The sequence below is a fragment of the Mixophyes fleayi genome, chromosome 3, assembly GCF_038048845.1.
Source record: "Mixophyes fleayi isolate aMixFle1 chromosome 3, aMixFle1.hap1, whole genome shotgun sequence".
NCBI classification, from domain to species: Eukaryota; Metazoa; Chordata; class Amphibia; order Anura; family Limnodynastidae; genus Mixophyes; species Mixophyes fleayi.
Window position 1 is genome coordinate 124,506,491 of NC_134404.1, and position 27,433 is coordinate 124,533,923.

The following is a 27,433-nucleotide window of genomic DNA, read 5'->3' on the forward strand; positions in this document are numbered from 1 at the left end:
CACACCTCTTATGTCATACTTGCCTACTTTGTCGCTTTATTATTAATTGAAGAAATAGCAGTAGTCAGTGTATGAGCAATACTTTGCTCTGGCCTTGTACAAATGCTCCTAATGCTTTGTGCAGATATAGGTCCATCTCCAGAACATGCTTCTGGGAAAAACCTCCGTACTAAACCTATTTCTCCAAATTGTGCACACGGATATCACTTTTGGGAAGTGGAAGGAACATGCACCAACATATGTAACTTCCAAACCACTTGAAGCATTTTAAATAAAGTATCTTTCCCCAATTTTGCATGCGGGTGCAAAATGGAGCACTTTTTTGGACCTAGCCCACATTTAGCAAGGAAGGCCCTGATCTAGCCAACTCCTCTAATTAGAGGCAGCAAACAACCTCTGCAGTTACCTTCATATTTACATGCTAATCCATGCACTTCCTGAAAAACAGAGTGCAATTAGGCACATGTGGAACATGACTGTGATTGAACACTGAGGTTTTCCAGTTATGCAAGTGCAACATTTAGGGGCAAATTCAATTAGCCGCATTGTTTATTAGAACAATGTGCCTGCGCATTATCACCATTACAACGGTAATTTCTACAATGATTTTTGCTCGCAGCTCCATGAGCCGCAAGAAAAAAAGAAAATCAGCTGAGATTTTCTGTCAAATCCTTTGATCTGAAGAAGGCGGGTAATTGAATCTACCCCTTAGAAGAGTTCATCCTCTGTTGCGGCTACAAAAAATAAAAATAAATTGAAAAAAAATTTTAGGGATAGGGGAAAATGACCGGAAACAGTGAAAAGTCAGCTGTGATTCCTCCTAGGCAACTTCCTGCTGCAGATTCCCAACTTATCCTGATTCTAGGGCTCTGTCCCACCCAGGGACATGTTTGTCCCACCCAGGGACATGTTTGTTCCGCGGGTGGAAATGTTGGGGGTAGGGAGGTATGTAATGGACTTGCTGTCCAGCTACCACAGACAGATATGTAGGAGGTATGAGTTGCCTTTAGTGTGGAGAGGCATTTCATGCTTTCTCCCAGCTGCAGGAAGCAGTGGGTCCCACATGGTGCAGAAGGAACTATGTAAAAGGACATGATCAGATCACACATCCTCTTCAAAACAAAAATCAATGAAGGGCATTTTTAAAAAAAAAAAAAAAAAAAAATTTAAGCGGCCTTACAATTGTCCCTTGGTCTTAAAAGTAGAACATACACTTGCAGTGATATATAAACTGGTCACGTTGCCAAAACAATAGGTTAACCTATGTCAGGTGAGCTGGGAAAGATACTGCAAGCAGCTGAAGGATTTGGCTTCGATGTATTTGTGCATAAGAACTAGGGGTGTGCACCGGCTACTTTTGGCGTTTTGGGTTCGGATTTGTTTTGCCAAAACCCCCCTACGAAAGGTTTTGGTTCTGATTTTGGGTTTCGGGTTCTGATTTTTTTTAAAAAAAAAGCATAAAAAGTGCTAAAATACATATTTTTGTTTTTTTTTCACTATTATTAACCTCAATAACATTCATTTCCACTAATTTCCAGTCTATTCTGAACACTTCACAATATTGTTTTTAGTCCAAAAGGTTGCACCGAGGTAGCTGGATGTCTAAGCTAAGCGACACAAGTGGGCAGCACAAACACGTGGCCCATCTAGGAGTGGCACTGCAGTGGCAGACAGGATGGCAGTTTGCAAGAGTTTGCTAGAGGTGCAAGATGGAATTGTCCTTGGGCCCTCCCACCCACCCTGATATTGTTGAAATAGGACATTCGCACTTTAACAAATCAATCAGGAACAGTGAACGTAGTTTAATCTCTGGTACTAATATTTCTGGACTGCAGGAACAGTGAACGTAGTTTAATCTCTGGTACTAATATTTCTGGACTGCAGGACTATCTCTGATCGAGATTGTGGAGGAAATTGACGAGGAGGGTGTTGCTGGTGTGGATACAACAGGACCAAGGGATTTAGGTGTCCCTGGACTGCCGACGGTCCTAGCCACAGGTCCTGAACTAAACACTGAATTATGAAGGTTCTTCAGGTGACGTATAAGGGAGGTTGTCCCTAGGTGGCCAAGATCCTTACCCCTGCTTATTTGAGCTTTACATAAGCTACATATGGCCATACATTTGTTGTCCGGATTCGGATAAAAATAACTCCAGACAGAAGAGGTGGATTTTTTGGTCTTCTGCCCAGGCATGACGATGGGCTTTTTCATCCCATGGACAACAACTGTTTCTCCCCCTGGTGCCTCATTTAAGATAACCACATCAGCATCCTCCTCGTCAAGTTCCTCCTCAGCGCCAGCTACATCAATATCCTACTCCCAGTGTACAACATTGACACCTTCATTAGCCAAATCTGTAACTGGACTGTGGGTGATCTTTCCAGCATATGCAGAGGGCGTGCTGCAAATGGTGGAAGGAGCCACCTCTTCCCGTACAGTGATGGGAAGGTCAGGCTTCGGAACCACCAACACCCTTGGACTCGCATTGGAGATTTGTGATGCCATCTCTTTAGAAGGCAGAGTTGTTTGCTGTGTTGTTGCTGACAGCATAACTCTTTAATTTTATTGAGGGGGGGGGGGAGGAGGGCTTAGATCCTTGGGTGAAGCTGAACCACTAGTCATGAACACGGGCCAGGGCCTAAGCCGTTCCTTGCCACTCCGTGTCGTAAATGGCATATTGGCAAGTTTACGTTTCTCCTCAGATGATTTCAATTTTCTTTTTTTGCTAATTTTAGTGAACTTTAGCTTTTTGGATTTTACATGCCCTCTACTAGGAGATTGGGCATCGCCCTTGGCAGACGACGTTGATGGCATTTCAACGTCTATGTCAGGACTAGTGGCAGCAGCTTCAGCATTAGGAGGAAGTGGTTCTTGATCTTTCCCTACTTTAGCCTCCAAATTTTGGTACTCCATTATATGCAGCACAAGAGAGCGTACCCCTAAACCACACACACTCGGCAAAGCCTTTACAAATTATCTGCGGCACAGGAGAGTACCACTGGACTGGAGTTATACAGCAGTACCTATTTTTTGGTACAGCAGCAACAGTGAACGTAGTTTATATAAACTATATAACGTATTTTTATATATTGCAGTACTAATATTTCTTGACTGCAGGAACAGTGAACCTATTCATATATTGCAGTAGACATTTTTAGAGACTTTTTATTATATATTTTTTTAATTATTTTTGTATAAGTTTTTTATAAAAAAAATTTTTTTATTTTTTTTATAACTTTTTAATAATTTTGAAATAACAATGCCCTTAGCAGAACAGAGCACAGGACATAGGCAGCACCACTGGACTCAGCAGGACAGAGCACTGGACAAATCACCACTAACTTGATCAGCAGGACAGAGCACAGGATCTCAAAGGAAACCACTGAAAAGCAGGACAGGAGCTCCCTAACTACAACCTCCCTCACAAGTGATCGCAGCCAGAATTAAGATGGCGGCCGCGAGCGGTGAATTTATGACATCCGAATCTCGCTAGATCCGACGCGAGACTTGAATGTCATAGCCTCGTTTTGGATTGCTTTGGCGGCCGGAAGTACCCGAACCGTGCTATGATCCCTTCGGATCCGCACTGTTCGGGTGGGCTCGGATTAGCGAAATCCGAGCCCGCTCATCACTAATAAGAACCAGAGACTTTTTGCCCTGTCAAAGGAGTAATATTACTTTACAGTCTGGTACCAACGATAATGTGTAAAAGAGTAAAAACAGAATGTTGCACTTGACATGGGAATACTTATGTAATTTATTCTTTATAACTGAATCTAGCTCAAGAAAATATATTTGTTCTGTTAGCTGCTACATCTACATTTATTGCTGCAAAACATGAACCTTATAAAAAGGTTGCCCCTGGCTTTCACAAGTTGGAAGGTGATATACACTTACCTTTTCATGCAAACAAACAAGCGTTATTCCCGTATCCAGTGACTTTGTGTGGTGTCACATAGGCCCTTTTCACTGCACGTTTACAGAGCAGCATCCAATTGCTGAAAACTGAAATGCTTCATTTCTGTGAGTAAAACAGAGAGAATGCCACATGAGCACTTCAATCACTTCATTTTTAAAACAGCAGTATTTTGTCAAAAGTCCAAAGTGCCCAACAAAAAAGGTCATCAACTGAAAACACATGCTTGAGAAGACCGACATAGGAGTCATTTAAAGTGCAAGATTTAAAAGCATGTCAGAACTTTTAGTTTCACAATAGCTGGAGAGACAGGTTGCCATACAATACATCAAACTTGAGTTGTTGGACAGGGTACTTTGTAAACACAGCTCACAGTGTGTAAATGTGAGCTATGCAAAGCATTTTTAAGAAGTGTTTTGTGTACTATTCACTCATCACAGAAGCAGTCGAGGGGTTGGTTGGTGGAGTATTTGTCATCCACCAGAAATAACTGCATACTATGCGATTTACTTCATTCAGAGTAATTGATTTGCAGTTTTGAATGTGTAAATCTTCAAGCTGTATTACCACCTAAAGTGGTGAACATTTTTGTTCACCAATCAAAAATAACAGCACAAGGGGGGAGGGGGGGGGGGGGTGGTTCAGCTGGAGAACAATGAGAAGCTGCGATTATGGCTTCACACTACTCAGCCCCATAATAAAAAAAAAAAAATTAAAAAAATCACAGCCCTTTTTAAGCCGCGAGACTAACCGCGGAGTTGGCGGAAACCGGCTGCACAGAACAGCCACCAGGGCTCTTGGGGTGGAGCTATGCCGCTTCACGCCCCCCCTAAGTGGTAGAGCAGCATTAAGTACATTATACGATTTTGAGATGCCGTTTTGCAAAGGCAGCATTTAATACAACCTGGCCCAAGTCTTTAAAGCATCATATAAATAAATGCCATAAAATAATTTTTTTATTCTCCAGGAAATTTAGACAAACAAGTTAATAAAGAATCCAATATACAGTTGATTTTCATGTCCTACTGCACTGGAAACATGCCCAATAAAAACACAAAAACATTTCAATATTGTGTTTGAGCAAAATGCATTTTTTAAAGACTTAGCACAACATTGACACATCTTTGTCAACACACATATAAAAACTAGAAAGCACCACTTTCCATTTGAACCTAAAAACAACATAAAAGTGATTTATCAAAGCAGCTTTAACTATGAACCTACAAAAACCGATGTTTGAAGTTTAGACTAGAACACAGTTTGTTACATGCAAAAACTTTATTTTAATAAGCAGTTATATTGAACTAAAAACATGAAAAGAAAAACTGTGGAACGTCCTAGTAAAAGAGAAAAAGGAGAAAAGGGAAAAACTGGGCAAAATGTCCTATTAAATCTCAAATGTTTTAAACGGAGAGGCGGATAGATTGCACCTTACATCACACTGATCACCGTGGTGAGCAGAAAATTTCACAGTTGTTCGCAAGGATGATAAAATGGGCCTGTCCGGCCTGCTTAATGTCATACACTGCGATAAGATTACATTTTCCCAGAATGTTTTATTCAATGTCTACCCAGGAAATTATTCCATCTGAAGCAATCTGAGAAAAATGTTTGCTGCCATATAATAGGATTTTAAATCTGGGAGTCGCCTTCCTCCCCTGGGCATAGGCTTTTTAAGAACATTTGAAGATATTCTCGGGAGTCTACTGTTCCAGATGAATCTGATCAACGCTCTTTGGATATTGCTAAGTAGTTTAGGTGGAACCATTGCTGGGAGTGTTTGCAGAAGATACAAACATTAAGGCAATGATGGGCAACAGGCAGCCCTCCAAGCCTTCACCTGAGGCCCCCCAGTTCCTTCCTATTTATTGTCAGGTTTGTTGTTTTAGCTTGTCACATTAGTTTAAAATACCTGCTGATATATTACAGATAGGGATCTCTTTTCTTTGATAAAAATACTTTTAAATTTATTACGGAGATTAAGGTTATTGTGCAGCCCTTTTGAAGGTTAGAGAGCCGCATAATGTGGCACCTGAAGTGTTTCAGGTTGTCTATCACATTAAGGGATAATGCTCATTTTAAACAGTTATGACCCTTAGGTCACTCTAGGCAGTCAGTTCAGCCTGTAGATTAGCTGTGGAAAAGTTTCTTGCTAGAAAAGATAGTATATGGAAGTTATAAAGAAATATAAACTTAAAACTCAACACTAGACCAAAGGGGAAAACTGTAGAAGCAGGGCCTCTTACTTAGAATGGTTGATAGTTAAAATATCATGATGAGGACATCCAGTGGTGGGATTCAAATAAATTAACAACCAGTTCTCTGCTCTAATCACTGTTTTAAGTATACAAAAAGAAATCAATATCAAGAAGCAGTTATCTAGTCAAACCCAGGAGTGCGTGTGTGCATAAAATATTTTTATCTTATGCTACTAATATCGAGATAATAGTAATGAGTAATGTTATGCCACACAGTACTGCCCCCATTTCAAATTAAGCCACAGTAATGCCCCTTTTCATCACACTCAACCATGCTGCCTTTGCTCCCTCTTCACACTCTGCCACGCTGCCTTTGCTCCCCCAATACACTCTGCCATGCTGCCTTTACTCCCTCTTGCTTCCGTTCCTTTACTTACCTTTTCTATCGGCTTCTTTCTGCTCTGGTCTCTCATGACTCTTAACTGCGCAGCTCCTCACTGAATGTCGGGTGTGATGACGTCACGATCGACATTCAGTGCAGACAGAGCAGGGAGAAAGAATGCCGATGCCAGGGAGAGGTGAGTATTTTTTAAAAAAAAGTTTTAAAGGGCCTACTCCCCGCACCAACGAGGAGGTTGGACACAGCCTGTAGTCACCGGTTCACTGAACAGAGCCTAAAATTAGGTATAGGTTCTGGCGAACCGGCTGAATCCCACCACTGAGGATATCATCAGATGAATCAATGTTAGTAGGACATCATCCACAAATAGTGAGATCTTAGATGAACTATCCACCACCTGAACTACACTTATATTAAGGTTTAATACAAGCTGCAAGTAGCTCTATAACTAAAGCAAAGATCAAGGGAGATAGGGAGTAGACTTGCCTGGTTTCATTCCATATAGAGACCATTTCAGAGGGAACACTACTGAGCAAACATTGGCTGTAAGACCAGTGTACAGTACAAAGCCATAATTGTCCTTTATAAACTTCCTTGATATGCCTATCTTCCTAAGGTTATGGACTATAAAATCCCAATAGATTCTGTCAAATGCGTTTTCAGTATCAAGAGAGGATAAGGGCTGGAGATCTCCTGGAGTTTATGACATGATCTATGGTGCTCTTTGTACTGTCCCTTGCCTGACACATAGGGACATGGCCCACCTGGTCATAATGGATCAAGCAGGTAAGGACTTTGTTTAGACATTTGGCTAAGAAATTTGCAAAAATGTTAATATCATTACTAAGGAGCAAGATTAGCCTATAACTGGTGCAGCCATATTGATCCTTTCCCTCCTTGTAGATCACAATTCTGTCTTACAAAACTTTGCCAGAGAACGGATTCTCCCCTGAAGGACTTTTTTTTAAAATGGGAATGCAGGTGTGTAGATAGTAGGACAGAAAACTTCTTGTTGTATAAAGCGAAAAACCCATCCAGCCCTGTGCCTTACCATCTACTTTCGATAAAAGAACAGAAATCTCAACTATGGTAACCTCCCCACATAACTGGTCTATTGATTGCACAGTTAATCTAGGTAAATTAGCATCTTTCAAAAATGTGTTTATTAGGACCAGTGTGGATTTACTGAGGGGAGCTTGGACAGGAGGCTATATAAAAAGAGTATAGTATTTTTGGAATTCTGAATGAATAGCCTTAACATCATATACCGTTTATATTAAAAAAAATTTAATGGTTATAATATTTTTAGGCAATATCTTAGATCTCGGTCTTGAGACTAAAATTATATCCGATCTATCCCCTTTTTCATAAAAAGGGATTGCCTTGACCATTTGAGATTTTTAGCGGTTTGCTTGAATAGAAGCAGGATTAGTTTTCTCTAACCAATGTAAAGAAGTGCAACAGCGCTCTAGAACTATTCCAAAAACAGAGATCCATGAATAATATAAAACAATTAAACAAGTTTTAATATCACACAATAAATACGAGTTCATATATTTACAAAAAGATACTTTATAACATGCCCGATTCACATATCTTAAAAACAATCACATATGGTGCTAGTAATTATGATCTACTAGATTTAATATTAAGGAACTTAATAGTCCCACAGTGACACCATCTCCTTCAGCCCAGTGCTAGTGGAAGTTTAACTGTCACAAAAACTATTTTAAAGGTCAGTTTGAAGATTCGCTGTTGTGACAAAAGCAGCTTCCAAAATTAATTGTCCATGTCATTGGACAGGTGTGAGTTGCTAAATTAGCAAGATATACCGATATAGGGGCATTATCTGATCAGATCATCTGGTGGATTTAGGAAATACCATTTAACCTCCATTATGATCCTTTATAGATAAACAGAGGAAAGACTGAAGCTTCCCGAGAGATCAGTGTTGCAGTGTGATCTGGGGTCTTTCCAATGCATATGACGGAACAGGGATGGGGAATAGAAAAATATGCTTTATCTTCTCCCTTCCTTGATGCATCATTCACCTTACTAAGAAACTTGTGTGCACCATACCATTGTCTCGCCATATAGATTAACGATTTCTCCGAGAGCTTCAGTTTCTCCTCCGTTCACTTGTCAAAAATGGAAAGCATTAAAAAAACAGAATAAATGATTGCCTTTGTGCATACAGCCAGAGGCTGCACTGAATTTTATACATAAGTATATACTGTACATATAAACCATGCAAACGGTACTAGGTGAAGTAAGAGTAGAAATAAAACAAAGACTGCCACACTCTTCCAGTGGGCATAATAAACATGCACTATTAGATAGCTTATGAAGGAGAACAATTTGTTTCCTTGGATGCCAGACTGTTTGAAGATGTAGACTACATGGATAATTTAATAAAACAGTGCAGGACACATGTCTTGTAACCCATAACAACAAATCAGATGTTATCTATCATTACTCATGTCTAGACTAGACTGCTAAAAGTGGATATCCCATTGTTTGCTAAGGGTTACATCACACCATTGCATCATTATTCAGAAAGCCCTCATACGTACTGGTGCTGGAATTTGATACAGAACAGAATGAAAACATCTATTCTTCATTTAAAATAAAGATGTCTTATAACCATAACTACATCTGCTTTCCATCATTTTTGAATGGCAAGCTCCTCTTTATCAGTAGACTTAGTAAGTTTATCCCACAAAGCTTAGGGATTGACAGTGCTCAAATGAAAAAAGAAAAAAATTAAGATGCCCCTAGTAAAAAGGGTAGAACTACATAGTATGACAGCACTTATTCAAGGGCCTTCTTAGAAGATTTTCTGTTACAATGTAGAATCTCTTGATAGTGATCTCTCAGCTAAACAAAATGCTAAATTCACTTTTCCCTGCTGTATAAGTTGAATCCTTTGTTGGTGCTCAAAGCACAGAACATGGAGGCTGGTTTCGATTAGCCTACATTGAAGTTTCTACACATACTACTGGGTAATGTATCACCCAATCTGTTATGAAAGGGATGGTTTAAAAAAACAAAACAAAATAGAGCATTGCAACCACAGTATTAAATGCCCAATGGAATGTACACACTGATGATGTCAGCACCCAAGAGGTTAAAATGACCAAGTAATACACTACTAAATAATTCTGTGTGGGAGTGATTCAATTTACTCAAAAAGCAAAGATTTTCTATCACAGTAGAAGAATTATGTTCACTTCCTGCTGCAAAGCATTAAATTGTAAACTGCTGTATGGCTTAGGTTCATGCATATCTGTGTTGAAGTGCAACAGAGTATGTAAAGATATAGGAAACCGCATTCTGACTTCCAGGCGAGAAGAAATCACCTATTGCGAACTGGCATTTAAACAGATATTTAAATTGGACAAAATTGACATTACCTTAAACAATGCAAACTACAATAGTTTTTACACAGTACTATAAATCTAGCAACACAAGGCCTAATTCACGTTCAGACCAAAGTTCATTTGCAAACCATATCTTGCATGAAATAGCTCTGTGGATGCCTATAAACGGACCTTAAACCAATTAATGCAATACACATGTAGACAACCTACGAGGGGTGGAACGAAGTAGGGAAGGGGTGGGGAAGGGGTGGATTAACATAGGTCTTGTACAGTAAGAGCATGCCAAGGGAGTTCCATCGCAGACGTGGTCAATTCAAGTCCTGAGATTCTTGTAAGTACACTTGGTTTCAGTTGTATCATTAATACCCACTACAGGGCATGTGTAAGTGCCGACTGATAGAGAAGACTGTCACAGCATAGTCTTTGCGTGCCACTACCTAGCACAGAACATGTGTATGTAAGAAAATATAAAAATACCTTCCAAATCCATACACATTAAATACATAAATCAAGATGTTCTTAATGTAAAAAAAAACAACATTTTTATTAATGATTAGTGTTAGGAGTTGTTCATTTATGTGAGAATATAGAGTTTTTGTAAGAGTTCTGGGGGTAAATGTATCAATCTCCGGTTTTGTCAACTCGCGGGAGTTCGGCGAGATGACAGCTTAAATTTAAAGCGGCGCTGCCTTGTAAAAGGAAGTTTCCCTTTACAAGGCAGCGCCGCTTTAAATTTAAGTTGTCATCTCGCCGAATTCCCGTGAGTTGACAAAACCGGAGATTGATACATTTACCCCCTGATGTGAATTTAAATTTCAAATTCGCCTGTGCATATACCGCAGAATGTCCGATAACATACGGCAAGTAATATTTAGGCAGAGCGTACTTATACCCAGATTCAAATCAAAACACATTTTGAGATCTGCTTGGTTTTGAACACAGACAGAACTGCGCTCAAGTTCCGTGCAAAAAAACCACAATTTGCATTAAAGTTGCATTCAGATTTTATATCGAACCCACAATGTTGCATCAAACCATCTGCTAGATCATACTGGTCTGTGAACTAGGTTTGGGAAGGTTTTTCCGGTCAATTTAATTATAGAACAAGCAATTTACAGCAACTCCTCTACTTCATCCACACCATCATTTAGCAGAACGGTTTAATGTATCTACTATGAAATACAGGGTATGTTACAAAATAAAAAACTAACTTTCATTGGTTTCATTCATTTGGAATGAACATGTGGCCAGATATGCTATATACAAGAGCCATATATAGCGGTTATGTCTCATTGTGTGGTATTTCTTGCTCAATTAATTCAAATATTCTGCCTGGTTACCTACAATAAGCCAAAACTTTCATTCAAACTGCTTTATAGCACGATACAAATATGTCTCAAAGGTGTGGGCGGGGACGTAATTGGCAGCTGCCTCAAACTGTGTGATTTCCAACAGGAGGAGAGGATGGTCATTGGGAAAAATCCAAGATGGTGCCGGCTTGCCACATGGCTGCAATTCGTTTGTTACCAAAGAAAAGCCATCCACAGGGAGAAGCCAAAGTGGTTGGTAAAAGTGACAGCAGTTGAGGGGTCCTCCCTTCGCCCAGCTGCAGAGAAAACCAACCCGGATCTGACTTGGGACTGTGACACTGCATACGCCCACCAATAGTGAAAATACTTTGATCTAGTTGCTACCTTTCAGCCATAAGGCATCCAGAGATTTGTGTTTCAGGAGATGACACATCCACCGTTCCCAGAAAGCAGACCTGCCTGGGCCACGACAAGAGTAAATTAGTGTAAGGGATGGAAAGTAGGGATGGGTGGCTTGGCCCATCAGAAGCACTACGCACACTCCCGCTCGATGCGACCACACACCCACTGCATGGTGCTTTGTGGCGGCAAGCAAAAAAAAAAAAAAAAAGTGTCTCAACTTCAACAGTTTAAATGCTAGAAGGTATGGTAAACATGAAGTACTGCCATCAATAGTATGCCTAGCCAATGTGTCCACTACCTCAGTTCATAAGTTACAGACGTGCAGCATGAACTCATGTCTTAGTAATTTATTTGTATTTCATCTTGCTCATCTATGTTTAATACCCACTATAGACAAACTCTAGGTGTAAGAGTTTGTGTTTTCAAGGACAGCGATGGACAATCTCCGTTTGCTTAACATGACAACGTTTGGGTATAGGTGAATTTTTAATAATCGCTTGTCTCCGCTATGTATGCACGTGCTCAAATTGTTTCATCTTTATGAACGATCCATTCACAAATTGAATTCACTGTTCAGTGGACAAATGTGATACATATCACAAATGGAAAATCCTATAAGGATCATTTATCACAACAGGCACCAAAGCCAATTCGGCTATTTTAGGTGTGTTATCTTGCATGTCAGTAAGAAACTGTTCAGGTAGCAAACAAAATACATAAAATGTGTGTGTATTGATACTTTAAAAAGCAAATATTTTTAGCAAACATTATTGAGGAGACAGCTGAGTATTAATCAGCAGCCCCATGATACTGGTCTATTGCAGTAAGAGTTATGTAGCACTTGCTTTGCCAGTCACCATCATGTACGCAATGTTCGGCCACAACGCAACTCATTTATAAATGGAACAAAAACAAGGCTTTTCGTCCTTCGATAAATATGCTCCTACATTGGGTCATGCAACAACTTGCAGGCAGAGCTGAGACTAGACATTTTAGTGCCCTGGGCTAAACAGAACACTGGTGCCCACCAGTTCCTCACAATGTACCTTATGGGAGCAGATGCTGCCTCTCAGCGGTTAAGCATCACTGGAGTTTAATGCCTGCTGGTGTCTTGTGCTCCGTTGCTGCTTAGACAGATCTTGGAATATTAGGGACCTGTTTGGAAAAGAGATTGTTATTACTGACCTCCTGGAAAGTTGAGCAGTGAGTGAAGAATCTAGGTCTCTCTCTCCCCACAACCAGACAGACATTAAATCAGAAGCTTTTTCTGTTTAAAAATAGGCCTCCTTCCACCCAATCAGCGAATTTAATTATTAGCATTTACAGTTAATATCCATTTCCCTCCATAAAACTCCGACATCAAATTAACAGCACCCACGTTTTAATAAATAAGCCTCCCCCAGTCTCGACATTAAATTAATAACATTCCCATGTAATAAACAGACATACCCAACTCATCAGCCCATACATTAAATTAGTTTGCATCTAATTAAGAAGACATAATTGACCCCACCATTAAATTAATAGCATCCCCATTTAATAAACCAAATTATTCCTCACCATACCCAACATTAAAATTAAAAGCCTCCATATTTAACAAACAGACTCTCACAAGCCCCAACATAAAAAAAAGGCATTTGTATTAAATGGAAATGTTAATAATTTTAACATTACGTATATTGTCATAGTATGCATCACATATTTATGTACTCTAAACCCCTGCATCTCCCTCTATTCTCTCCAGACCCCCCCACCACCACCACCACCCCCACCCCACCTCCGGACTCCCTTCTCAGAAGACCCCTCCCCTCACTAGACACCCTCCTCACTCCTTCTCTCCAGACACCCTCATCACCATACCCCCTCACTCCTTCTCTCCAGACACCCTCCACACCAGACCCCCTCACTCCTTCTCTCCAGACACCCTCATCACCATACCCCCTCACTCCTTCTCTCCAGACACCCTCCACACCAGACCCCCTCACTCCTTCTCTCCAGACACCCTCCACACCAGACCCCCCCCCCCATTCTCTCCAGCCCCCTCTTCTCACCAGCCCCTGCAGTATTTTACTTACCTGAGCTTCTCTTCTTTCTGCCATCTTTTTCCTGTGTCCTTCTTCCTTTTGTGCCGGCTCCTCGTCGCCTGTGTTCTGACAGCATCCTGATGTCATTATTTGTACGCCAGGACGCTGCAGGAACAGGAAGCCAGCACCCTCCTCCTTGCTCTGGCTGTCTTCAATTATCAAAATAGTTCTGCGGTGGCAGCACCGCAGGACTAGATTGCCGGTGGGGATGGAATATGTAACGGATGGGCAGGTGTTGCGCCCCCACAAGGCCTTGTGCCCTGGGTGGTCACACCGCCCTCGTTATGGCTCTGCTTGAAGGTAGGTAACAGCTTGAGGTGTAGGTTTTTAAAGTGTATTTTAATGATTAACCCAGCGGTTCCCAAAGTGTGTGCGCTGCGGCACTGTCAGAAAAGGAGAAAAAAAACAAAACAAAAAAAAACTTACCAATCCACGCGGATTGGTAAGTTGTTTTTTCTTTTTCCTTCTTTGGCTGGCCGCGGCAGAGGGGGCAGCGTGAGAAGGGGCAGAGGGGGCGGCGTGAGAGGGCAGAGGGGGTGGCGTGAGAGAGGGCAGAAGAGGCAGCGTGAGAGACGACAGAGGGGACAGTGTGAGTGAATGCAGCGTGAGAGGATGCAGCGTGAGAGGATGCAGAGGGGGTAGCGTGAGAGGGGGCAGAGCGAGAGGATGCAGAGGGGGCAGAGCGAGAGGATGCAGAGGGGGCAGAGCAAGAGGATGCAGAGGGGGCAGAGCGAGAGGATGCAGAGGGGGCAGAGCGAGAGGATGCAGAGGGGGCAGAGCGAATGGATGCAGAGGGGGCAGAGCGAGAGGAGATGAAGGAGGGCACAGTGTGAGTTAGCTGTCAATTATTTTTTGACAGAAATATAATAGAAAAAAAATATATAAAAATATTATTTTCCCTTGGATTTATGTGTATTATTTTTGCATACAACTAAATAAGTATTTCTGTCCTAACCTAAATACTTATTACGTTTTTTTGACGCAACTACTTCTAAAGCGCCTTGGCGTGGCAGGATGGCTTAAACATACATTTGCAAATGTGTGCAACAAAGACTTTTGCATTTTTATCTACAGTAGAAATGGCAGATCTGTTGCTGGCTATAGCAGTGTGCTGGGGGAAAAAATGTTGTGTGTATGTTCCTTGCAGGATAGCCCCACCCTTTCAAGCACCTGTTATGGCCTATAAATTGATTTGAGCAGCTTCCACTTTTGTACTTCTAAAACAGGACTGCTCTGTAATTATTTTGGAGGGGTGCCTTGAAAAAATTATGGAGACTCTAAGGGTGCCGCGAACTGCAAAAGTTTGGAAACCACTGGATTAACCCCTATGGCGGCTGAATAAAAAAAATTAAAAAAAAAAAACTTATCTTTGAGAAGAAAAAAAAAAACCTACATTCATTACAAGTATTACAAGAGTTCCCACCTCTACATGTACGTAATCCAGTGCATGCCATGGACCCCTTCTATCGGGGGTCCACTGGACAGCAGGATCAGGCTTTTCTTGGGGACATGTGCACATCTGCATACGCAGCAATAAAACAAATCTAACAAACCACCACAAAGGGAGTATTCATAATAAATAGACTCCTGTATTATGGAACTGGATCTATATTGCTTTTAACAAAAATAAAATCAAGCTCCCTGGCCATTTTGGTATTGCTTGCTTATATTATCAAAATTATACGGCTATAAAACACAAATCCTTGTTTATTTCATGCTTGTAATTACATGGCATATTACTTTGAATAGCACTGCAAGCTTTCCACATGGATGTAACCCGCTCCCCTGCTCTGCTCCAGAGAAACTACAGAAGCAAAGCAGATAGGCTAGAATACATGTTGTACGGTTAGTTGGCCCTTCAATCAATGTCACTTTACTATTATCGGAGCCACCGGTACTTCAGAGTTGTGGTACTATAAAGCACTGCGTGCTCTGTCAGAGGGCAAGCTGGAATTTGTCATCCCAAAATAGCTGGACAGCCAGAGGATACACTGGTATACAGCCAGCTACATAATACAATTAAAGTGGAGCTGTCATCATATTTATGGTCCCTAAAATCACCTTAAGAGATTGGTCGCTGATCATGGATTATGGGCCAGTGCTGTGTGCACTGCTCACCCCCGCCCCAAGAAAAAATTTGCCAGCCAGCCTCTGCAGGCCAGGTACTCCTGTCCTTGTCAGCAGGTGACCCTTCAAAGATGGTCTCTAACCACTTAATTTTCTTGCATGTCTTTCACAAACATGCAACACAGACCAGGGGGTAAATGTATCAAGGTGCGATTTTTCAAAATCAGCGATTTTCTCGGGAGTGTTGAAACTCGCAGATGTATGAACCTGAGATTTCAAGTAAAATCGCCAGAGATGTGTTTCTGTCAAAGGCGCCATTTCCAAAATTGATTGAGATAAAACTCCCGACTGTGCCAGTCTAGCTATACAAATCTCATATGTATGAAGTTGTGAACTGCTCTCAAACACGCCAGATACAACACGCTGTTGTTTAGTAAGGACATCACTGTTATATTGCATGTCATAAAGCCAGTGGTACCGGCAGCTGTCAAAACTCTAAAAAAATAGAAAAAAGTTTAAAAAAAAAATAAATGGGTGGGGTCCCCCCCTCTATTCACTATTAACCCTAGTGCTGCCAGCCTAATGCTGGTTACGTGAAAATCGTGGGAAAATTTTGTGTGGGGTCCCCTCGATTTTTACTTAACCAGCACTAGGCAAACCAGTCGGGGTTGGTGGCACTATAGCAGGGGGACACCCAGCAGGGGTCCCCCTGCCATAATGACAAGCCAACCCCAGGCTGTTCAGCGCTGGGCTGGATTTCCTAGGGAGTGGGGTCCGCCAAAAAAAAAAAAACAACAACCGAGCCTCCCCTCTAGGGGCAACCAGCCCAGTGCTGAAAGCACTAGCCCTCTTCCTGCACACCAGGCCGGTGGGTGTAGGGTACTAAAAGGCGATAAAAGTGTAAAAAAAATAAACAGACGCCATTTTCTTTTGTGGGACTACAAGTCCCAGCCAGCCAGGGTGCCATAAACAGTGTGGGTATGTTGATACTTGTATAACTACAAGCACCAGCATACCTATGGCATCCAGGGCATGTTGGCACTTGGAGAACCACAAGTGCCAACATAGCCTAACACCCAAGTCTGGCTGGGACCTGTAGTTCCACAAAAGAATAAACCACCACACCCTGTTTAAAACCACATCCACTCTGGAACATGCTTGCTTGAAAAAATGTTTTTGAATGTAGCTAAAAGAAATTTTTAAAAACCATTTTCCAGGTCAGGTTGGGAAGCAGAAATGGACAAGATGTTTCATAGAATTTCAATGGTATTAAGGTCAGGACTCAATGACAACTATTTTCTTAATTTTCACTCCAGCGTTGTTCTTACAGTGTGCTTTGTATCACAGCCCCATTAAAGACAAACTCCCTCCCTATCTTGAGCTTTTTGGCAGATGATAGCAGGTTTTTGTCCAGCATTTGTCTGTAATGTGCACTATTCATCTTCCCATTGATCCTTATAAGATTGCCGCTTACTTAAAAAAAAAAAATAAAAAAAAATACATAACATTATGCCACCTCCATATTTTACTGTGGGGATAGGGTTACCTGGCAGACACACTGTGTTTAATTTGAAGCATACTGACCCTTAGTATTTAAGCCAAGAGGTTCACTTTATTCTCATCACACCATATGATTTTCTGCCATATGTCTGTAGCATCTTCTAGACGGCAATTTTTATTCTCTTTGTTTGGAAGGACATGATTTTGTCACACAGAAATTCTTACTTGCGACCCTCCCATAAAGGCACTTTTTGTGGCATTCTTTAAACGCTGTTGACCTATGTACATTATCCTTCATCGCAGCCGCAACTTCTGTAGCTCACTCAGTATCTCTGCTAGTCTCACAGCAGCTTCTCTGATAAATGCCCCTCTTGTCTGCAAACTAAGTTTAGGAGGATAGTCTGCTTTAGGCAGTGTAGGTGTAATTTAATATATACACCAATACAATTAATTTCTAGTGTGTAGTTGGCAAAGATTTAGAGGGTGCTCACCTGTGATAATTGCAATCCTGTAATAAAATTGCACTTGTAGAATGTTATATCACATCACATCACAGCAGATTAGCCCAATTCTAATCACAGCATTTGGTGTCTCATGCAACAATCCAAATGTAATAATGTGCCAAGTACTGATCTAATACATCGGATAGGTATAAACAAGGATGCAGAGGAAATAGGTTTAATTTTTCCAAAATTCCCTAGAAAATGGGGATTAGAATCAGATTATTATGGGCAATACCACCTCCCCTACCACTGCACCAAATACACCCCAGCCCTTATTTTGTCCCATACTTCTGCTTGTTCAAGCTTAGTTTTAGACATAAAATAAATCGTAAGGACACATAAATACCAACTATTACATATATGCCACATATATGGGTGATCTCTATTACGTGTACAAATCTTCAGCTTTCTGACAGAGGCCAGCAGGTTTTATTTGAAGCTATTCAGTACACCCTCTATCTTGACTACAACCCCAGTCCCCTGTCCCAGCTGAAGAGAAGTAGCCCTAAAGCATTTTGCTGTCACCACAACAGTTCACAGTAGGTGGTAAATGTATTAAGCTGTGCATTTTCCGGTGGGTTTGAAAAACCAATCAGATTCTAGCTGTTATTTATTTAGCACATTCTACAAAATGAAAACTAGAATCTTATTGGTTGCTATAGGCAACATCTCCACATTTCAAACTCGCCGGAAAATTCTCAGCTTCATACATTTACCCCTAGACATTGTGTTCTTTGGGAGATTAGCGGTGTTGTCTTTGCACCAAACATGTCTTTTAGGTAATAAAGTTCAACTTTGGTCTCATCAGACCATAAGATATTCTCCCACATGGTTTGGGATGAGTGAATGGTTATTTTTTTTGTATTGGTTTTTTTCTTCAAAACTTTAGATTGAATGTACTTTTTTGTCCCCCTTGTCACATGCAGGGAATGACCAATTCCTGCCATAAATTCCTGCCTTTATGTTGTCATAGGCTATTGGTAGCCCCCTGACGACTTTTCTCCTTGTCCAGTCATCAACTTTGGTGGGACATCCTGATCTTGGCAATGTCCATGTGGTGTCACGTTTCTTATTGATGATAGTCTTAGCAGTGTTACATGCAATGCCTTTGAAATTCTTTTATACCCTCTTCTGACTGTTGAAAGTTATCAATGAAATCTGTGTTTTGTCTTTCCTTGCATGGCAATCCAAGCAAGATGCAACCAAGACAACTGCAAGTAAATCCTACAGGAACAGATTATCTTTATTTTGGGATAATCAAAGTCACTTTCATATATCAGGTATATGGTAATTACGTATAAACATGATTTTGAATTTGTGATTGGTTAACTCTGAATGAAGCTACAGCCCCAGTATAAAAGGGTATGCACACTTAAGCAACCAGGGTATTGTAGTTTTTTTTTATTTCCACTTCTTAGCCCTCCGAATATGTTTTCTATTGTTTGTTACTAGCACCTGCAATTTTAGTCAGGGGCTTAAATGTATTATGCTGCGATTTTTTTCAACTCGCCGGAAATCGGCGACTTTGCAGCTAAAATTTAAAGCGGCGATGGCTTGTAAAGGCAAGTTTGCCCTTAAAATATTGCTAGAATACACCCTCTTTTTATCAAACATGCAACCAAAACTTGTATCCATTAGATAATGGATCTACCAGCTCAACTACCTTCTATGAGACAATACTCTCTCCAGTCTATCCCCACTTCAATCCATCCTAAATGCCAGGAAAAAAAAAAAAAGATGATTTTCCTTTCTCACCCCTCCACGCTGTAAATCCCTTGGGATCACCATATCCTACAGAATACTATTCAAATTCTCCTTCAGACATCTAAAACCTAGACTGTAAGCGCTCACAAGTAGGGCCCTTCTTACCCTTTGTTTTCACATTTACACTTATTGGACCTGTTTCATTAAGGAAAGTAAAGCACCTTGGCAAAACCATTTTGCATTGGAGAGGGAGGCAAAGTTAAAATGTGATGGCAGATTTATAGTTGGAGTAAGGCATATTCTAGATCAAATTTAAATTTCAGTGTACAAATAAAGCTATCAATTATTGTGTGCTACATGAAAAAACAGCCAGTTTGTATTTTATGTGCAAAATAATAAACTAATTTTTACCCCTTGCATTGTAACATGGTTTTGTCCAGGAAAATACTCATTTTTGCCTTATTTTCCTTAATGAATCAGGCCCATTTCGTCTACCTTTTATGGCACTGTTTTATGCATGATCTGCTTCTCCCTATTGTCCAGCGCTGTAGAGCACTACAACACTTTACATATCAACAAAAAAGAAAACAAAAAATAAGGCCCATTATTGCACCAAGCTCACGTTCAGAAAAGAAAACCCCGATAAGCCCAGCTCCTCCAATCATAATATGCAAAGGTTTGCACCCCCCCACCTCCCCCCACACCACAATTTTGGCACGTTAGTCCCTGCTCTCCTATGAATGGAGGCAGTATCCTAAAGGAAGACACATAACAAATCATCCCTTGCAATGCATGGCTACAAACATATGCTAAAAAAAAAAAAGTGCAAATATGCGCCATCCTAAATAAACTTTTTGCGCAGCAAACAAAACAGAGACATGTTAATCTAACATAAATCAAAGTAGAGATTATAAATATCTGCTGATGTGATCGCACAGATTTTTGTTCAACAGATCAAACAGGAATGGTGGATGAAATGAACAGAACACATTTTTTTTGGCAACAGAAATCCAGGAAGGAATTAAAGATTTACCAAACCGAAAATTAAGGTTGCCTTAACATAAAATGCTACTAATAGTTACAATCTTATAAATTAATTTTTATATGAAATGCTCACAACTGGAGGTATTTGATTTAAGGCTTATGGTTATTGGGTGTGTGGACTGGGGGAGAGACAGCAATGAAGCAAGGTGGATTTATGGTGCAGAGACCAATGGGGCTGATAGACCTATAGGCACGGCTTGCCAAATTCCAAAAGCCAAATAACTATTAAAAATGCATGCTACATGATGGGGACCATAACTCTCACCTGGAACCTACATTATATACAAATGTGCTTTGGCCTGCGTATAGGTCTGAATGACCCATGTGTAGAAACACAAGAACTAATGGACACAGAATTAACTTTGGTTATAAGGGTAATTTGCATATAAGTAATGTTCAGCTCAATTTACTAAATCGGTGTTCAAAGTATTACACACTTTTTGCATATCCTGCTGCACTAGCCTAAAAATATCCTATACAGTATAACTATTGTACAACATTGATTTAAACCATGCTGTCCAAAGGTTGTCTGAAATTGCACTGCTGGGGCACTTTTCTCATACTCTGTATTGGTGCAATACAGGTTTTTTTCTGCTACTGTATGAATTATTGTCTCCTGTTACTTTGTGACTCTTATGTCCCCTACTTATTTATTATAGTTCTGATCAGGGAGTAAACAGCCTATTTATTCTTCTACGCTTTTACAGTTATTTTAGTTCTTGTTCTTTCACGACTACTCATAAAGAACCACTTGAAACATAGATATAAAACATTAAATTTACAGCAAATTGAAAAATAGTTGTTGTGTCATTTTAGACTGGGATATGAGAAGTAAAAATAAATAATACACCTTCTTCAGCAGCTCATTGAGTGCATTCTGCTTTACAATTATACCTGGGTAATAATAACGTCCTTTAATTTATTCTTGATCTTAAATAAATCTGAGAATCTCTTTATCATTCCCATTGCAGACCTGGTAAAAATTGCAATTTTCCCATATAATGACGAATAGGCAATAACACTGATATAAAGATGGTTTTTGTAATCCAATTTTCAGCCTGAACTCTATGACGTCTTCAATTTTCGTGCTATCACAAATTCGGTTCACACACAAAAAGGCACATAGGAACATGGACTTCAAAACTGCATGACTGAACAAAGAACAGTAATTAAAAAATCACTATTTTTACTAAGAAGAAAATTTCACCAATTAGTGTTCACTTTAGATTCTTAATTAAATTAACTTTTTTTTAACCATTACTTTTGAGATGCAAGACCACCAAATATTTAACACTTTCATTTGAATTGAAAAATAAACCTACCACATAATAGGACTGTGCACTTTGTTCTCATCCAAATACTTCTCAATATACTGCAGGTTCATTGTGTGATTACTTCTTATTAAGGATTTGGCTAGGACCGGCTTGCATTTCATTTTTTTTTTTTTATCTCAAATCTTTAATCAAGGAAACAGTGGTCCATAAATGACTGAAGATATCCAGTTGCTTAATCCTCAAGTCGTGTCTACATATGGCAAACAGCCAATCAAAATGCTGAGCTAGTCTGTGCATGTGCCCTATTGGCTACATGCTGGGAAGGGATGTGAGCAGAGGATTAAACAAACATGTACTTTATTATAGTCTTTTTTTTTTTTTTTTATTATCTTTTCATTTTTTGTTTTATAAAAAACACAGCACGGCTTTACTTTCATTTAGAAACAGCTCAACCAGACATCACAATATACAAAACCACAAGCCACTAACCCTAGAATGGTTCATCTTCACACATACAGGAAAGTAGCATATTTTAAATTGTTTGCAGTGTTCCAAAGCAATAATATGCTCAATGTATCATGAAAGTGAATGGGAAATATTACTCCCCTGTTACACCAAAGCGATTCTGCTGTTAAAACGCTGTATATGGCAATTTGACAGCAGAATCGAGTGACAGTCAAACTGTGTTCCCCATTCGCTTTCATGATACCCTGACTGAGCACATGATCATTTTAGAATGCTGAGGTTTCCTGGACAGAAAATCATGGTTCAAGTGTCTGTCTGGTACCTACATATTGGTAGACCAACAATAACTCAGCAATATGTTGATTGTTAGACTCACAGTCCTTTCACACATGCAGCAAATATCCGGATCTAGCCCAAATTTTTTATCTATGTGTGTAGTACCTGTTTTATTTAAAGCTATATTTTAGATTTTAATGCGAATATTACAATGTAATTTGCATGGTAATAAACTTTAGATTATTAAAATAATCTTGTGTGGATATAATCCTTAAAGAACGAAAAAATTCCGTTTGCTCTGTATACTGCAAGTTTAAATAGTGAGTTGTCTTCCATTGTTTTTATCCCTCAGTTCCAAAAAACCTTCACAGGCTCCATCGAAGGAAAGTTTACTAAGTTTTTTTTGTTTGGGTTGTTTTTTTTTTAGACATCTACTATATATCAAACTGTACATACAATTATGTAGAATTCAAGAAAAAACAGATTTTACAGAGGAAGGGAAGATGTACAGCTACTAAATTGTATACAAATGACATCCAAAAGTTGGAGTTGCATGTATGGTTATTCAGGCATAACAAAATATTCTGTCTTTCCATTTGTTTCTTAATTCAATATATTAAACAATACACAAATCTCAATATAAGAAAAATATTTTCTGACTGCACAGAACTCCCTCAAACTATAGCATAACAAAGCTTTGAATGCTACAAGATATCATTACCAATAAAGCTCCCAGCAATAAGCTTCATTGCCAGTCCCTTCATTTTTCCCATCTTGTTTCCTATAAAAAGAAGGTTGTCCTTTGTCAACACATTAAACTACAGGGATAGATCAAGCATTACCATTTTATTTTTACATTAAGTCGCACAGGGCAACACAATTCATAGGTGAATACCCCTTCCACTCCCACACACACAGCTATAATGAGTTGGCGACCTTGGGCAAGTCACTTAGCACAGCTTTTGCAATAAATCGCCCAGGGTGTGTTTGATTTGCAATGTACTGCATGCCCCTCTAGTAACAAACTGACACTGTAAACCAGATACCCTGCACCCAGAGCTGCACACACATTGTGATAAAATATTAGTATTAAGCAATATGACAACACATACCATCTGTTAGGGAGATAGTAACTGAAGCTGTGACAAACCAACCATGATATGTGTAATGCTAACATTTCAATAATCATCACACACATCTGGGACTAAAACATTAATTCTACTTTGATCCCCTCTGTTTGAAAAATGTCAACACTTTTACGGTAATGGGGAATATCTGTTACACATGGTGGAGCAAGGGGGGAGGACTAGTCATCAAACTCAGACAGACATTAAAGGCAATGGCCCAATCACCACACTTACAATTTCATGAAAGATATTTAAAGCTGCGCTATCAACTACTATAAAATTTTACCATCATGCTCCTCCCCCTCGATGGGGGCCTGGGGCTGCTCCATTCAGTTGTTTTTGCCCCAGGTTTCGGGATTGGTCCTCCAGCTCATCCTCACCTCATATTTTGGCAGAGGCTACAAGAGGAAAGCAGGGTCCTGGAGCATGAGCAGCTTTAAGCAAAGACTTGCGGTCCTCTCTGTTAGTTTCTAAATAAGCGAAGGAACGCTAGCACGATGATGAGGATATTCATGTGAAAAAAAGAAGTACATCCTCTTTTAAATCAGTCATTTTACATATAAGGATATACAGAACAATTATCTGGTCCTCACTAAGACCTAAAATTTAATACATGTAGTCTCATGATAAATAACCCAAATCATTTAACCAACAAAAATAAAGCCAAGATTTAGGTGCCACGTGTGAACAATCTGCAAGTCATTATAGTAGCAAAATTACTCTGTTAACAAGTGCATTTATAGCAATGAAGGTAATTTGAGCCAGGTCATGATACTTAAAAGCACGTCATTATTTGTTCACCAGGAATTGCCACCACTTCTATATAAAAGTAGAAGCTGCAATGATCTCCGTGAAGCAACTGATGCTGCTCATCAGTCTGGAAAGGGTTACAAGGTTATTGCCAATAAATTGGAAGTCCATCATTCTATAGTGAGAACAGTTATTTACAAATGGAGCACACAATACATTTTTCATTCCCCTCTGGAGTAGGCCTGCCAGCAAATTCACTCAATGAACAGACTGTATAATGCTCTGTGAAATTGCAAAGAACCCAAACAATACATCCAGGTATCCATAGGCCTCTGTCAACACAGTAAAATGTTAAAGTTCATGAGAAAAAAAAAAAAAAAGACTGAAACTGTTGCTTTCATGGAGGTTTCCAGGTGAATCTACACCCCCCCCCCCAAATATATAATATTTTTGTTTTATATTTCTTTTTTAAACACACTGTATGCCTTAGGTTATCTGAATAAAACACATGACTTTTAGAACAATGGAGTTATATGCTCTTAAATAAATAAACCATGTTAAACAAGAAACACCAAACAAATCACCAAAAAAAGCCAATACCAATCATGGGATGTCGATTTCGGGTTGTTTTGAAGTCACATGACCTGGATGCCTCACATTCATTGAGTCCACAGTGAACTCCTCTTAGTACCATATAATTATAGAGGAAATGGAGTTTAGATGATCCAGCAGAACAATAATCCTACACACACCAGCAAATCTACCAAAAAAATGCCTAAAACAGGTAAGAATCATGGTTTTGGAGCGGCTAACTCAAAGTCCAAACCTGAACCCCATTGAGATATGGCAGCAGGACAGTAGTGCATAAGCCTATGTTCTCATACATCAATAACTGAAGAAGTGATGAAAAGGAGGGTGTATTATATATGTACCCCAAAAATATGTACTAGTAGCCTGTTCATATGGCTTTATACAACCATGACATTCAGAGAGATCAATAGGTACAGGTGAATACTAGGAAATAAAAATAAATAAATAAATAAATCAGTGAAGCAAGATGTAGTGACAAACTGCTATACCTGGAATTTCCTCATTTCACACAGCCTGAGTGTCTCACAATTACCAAAAATTATATATTGTAAGAACAGGATGGAAAACCGACCTATCCAGTATTACTCAATAGCAACAGCAAGTAGGGTCAATCTTCATCATTTTATGGACCTTAGTCATCATCAGCAGCCAGTAAATAAGTCTCATCCAGGACAGAGCAATCGCATCTAATTATAAAAACAGACTCTTGCTCAGTAAAATCCATCCTGCTAGTGGGAACAGTTTGGCATCACAATGTCATCTGCTTCTAAAATCTAATTTAATAAAAGGCAATCTTAGGTTAAAAATGTCTTCTCAGAGTGACTAAAAGGCAGTGTCATGGTGTTAAGCGTATCTCACAGGCAAGCACTGTAGCACATTCTGAGAGCATCTAAATCAACGCAACAGCCCTACTCTGTGCAGCAGTGCCAGCCGCGCAAACCATAAGAAAGAAGTTTCGTATCTTCACACTAATCTTTTAAATGTGAACCACACACTGGGAAGAGCGTCACAGAACAGAAACCACTTTCTTATTGATATGTCTGACCTTCCGAGCATGCAGAGCACCAGTTCTGGAAGAATTCCTTCAGTCATAATATGTGTCCAGGCAGCAGGGACTCTGAAGTGCGCTCAGCTCCCATCTCAGGTGCTTCCACTACTACCCATTGTGTATCTCATGTCTTCATCTTACCTGTGCCAGAAGCTCACTCCCCAGCCTAGGACTCCGTCTAGCAGCACACACTCCAGATCTGTAAGGTAGTGTTGCTCTCCTGGATCTCAATGCTGCAGCAGCCAGATACCTCAGCCGCAGCCCTGCCGCGGGTCATCCAGACACTTTCCATGACACTTTTATTTCTGCTTGTCTCTTCTCTACCCGTTCCTGCAGCACCTCCCTCCGTATCTAGCGATTGGTTCCAGCCAGTTGACGGCTGGACCGAAGGATTTCTCCACCCTGCTTCGGGTTAGGGGCGGCGCTCGGCGGTAGGTGGTGGCTGCGGCTGCAGAACCGGAGCTGCTCGCTTTACTGATTTGTGAGTGACGGGTTTAGGCAATCTGTGAGCGTCTGTGACTCATCCACTATCAGGGCTCTAATACCCAGGAAAAGGATATTGTGTAATCGCATGGTTTCCCGCAGCAAGTAAAATACAAGTTTGTGATGTCAACTGGTTTTATAATACAGGGTGGTTCATAAGTGCGGAGACAGGGACACCCTTTTAAAGCAGTAGGGAAATAGAAATCCATTGTTTACACATATGATCTGGGTGTGGGGGGAAACAAGCCCTGCAAAGTTTCACACCACATCCAGATCATATGTGTAGACACTGGATTAATATATCCTGGCTGATTTCTGTTTTAAAAGGGTGTTTGCACACTTCTGGACCACCCTGTACTTTCAAACTGATCATGCCACATTGCTGTGCTGTCTCATGCATTGTTATACCTCTTACATGTGGTAACCGCAGCTCACCACTGTCCTTCAATCTGCTCTGAATGCAAAATATAGACAACTGTGATGCGGTATTGCATGTTCTCATTTGTGTCACAACCAACAATGGATTGTTTGCAATTACTTAATATCAGGACATTTTTCTCTGAGAATTTGCAGGGACAGCAATTTTACATTTAAAGGAGAAGTCACCCAGACTCAGTACATATATCTACCCTTCCCTTAAATTAGCAAAACTGTGAGAATAGGGTATAAGTAGGAATGGTAGGGCCCCCTAACACATTTATTTGGGGGCAAATTCACAGCCCTGCTCTCCTTCCTTTTTGACAATCTCCATCCTTGATCACCACACATGGAGGGAGATTCAGTTAGCTGCAATGTCCCTGAGTACATCGCATTGCACATTTTTACTGTTAGTGCGGTAAAAATATCCACTTATTTTTGCTCGCAGCTCTATGGGGCGTGAGCAAAAATGAACGGAGATTTCACACACCAA

The 27,433-nt window shown here is 40.1% G+C and overlaps 1 protein-coding gene across 4 annotated transcripts in view; it reads right to left on the reverse strand.

Annotated features, from left to right (window-relative positions):
* IL1RAP (interleukin 1 receptor accessory protein) overlaps window positions 1–26,596 on the reverse strand; it is a 183,134-nt gene extending 156,538 nt beyond the window's left edge. The window contains exons 1-2 of one of the 4 annotated variants that reach the window (XM_075202297.1): window positions 26,182–26,590; window positions 3,899–4,022 (exon numbers count right to left, since the gene is read on the reverse strand). In XM_075202297.1, coding sequence (XP_075058398.1) covers window positions 3,899–3,906 — 8 coding nt within the window. In that variant the 5' untranslated portion in view covers window positions 3,907–4,022; window positions 26,182–26,590. Of the gene's footprint in view, window positions 1–3,898; window positions 4,023–26,181 lie in introns of all 4 variants that reach the window. The other 3 variants (XM_075202294.1, XM_075202296.1, XM_075202295.1) reach the window with 3 other exon arrangements.
* Between the last annotated feature and the right edge of the window lie 837 nt (window positions 26,597–27,433).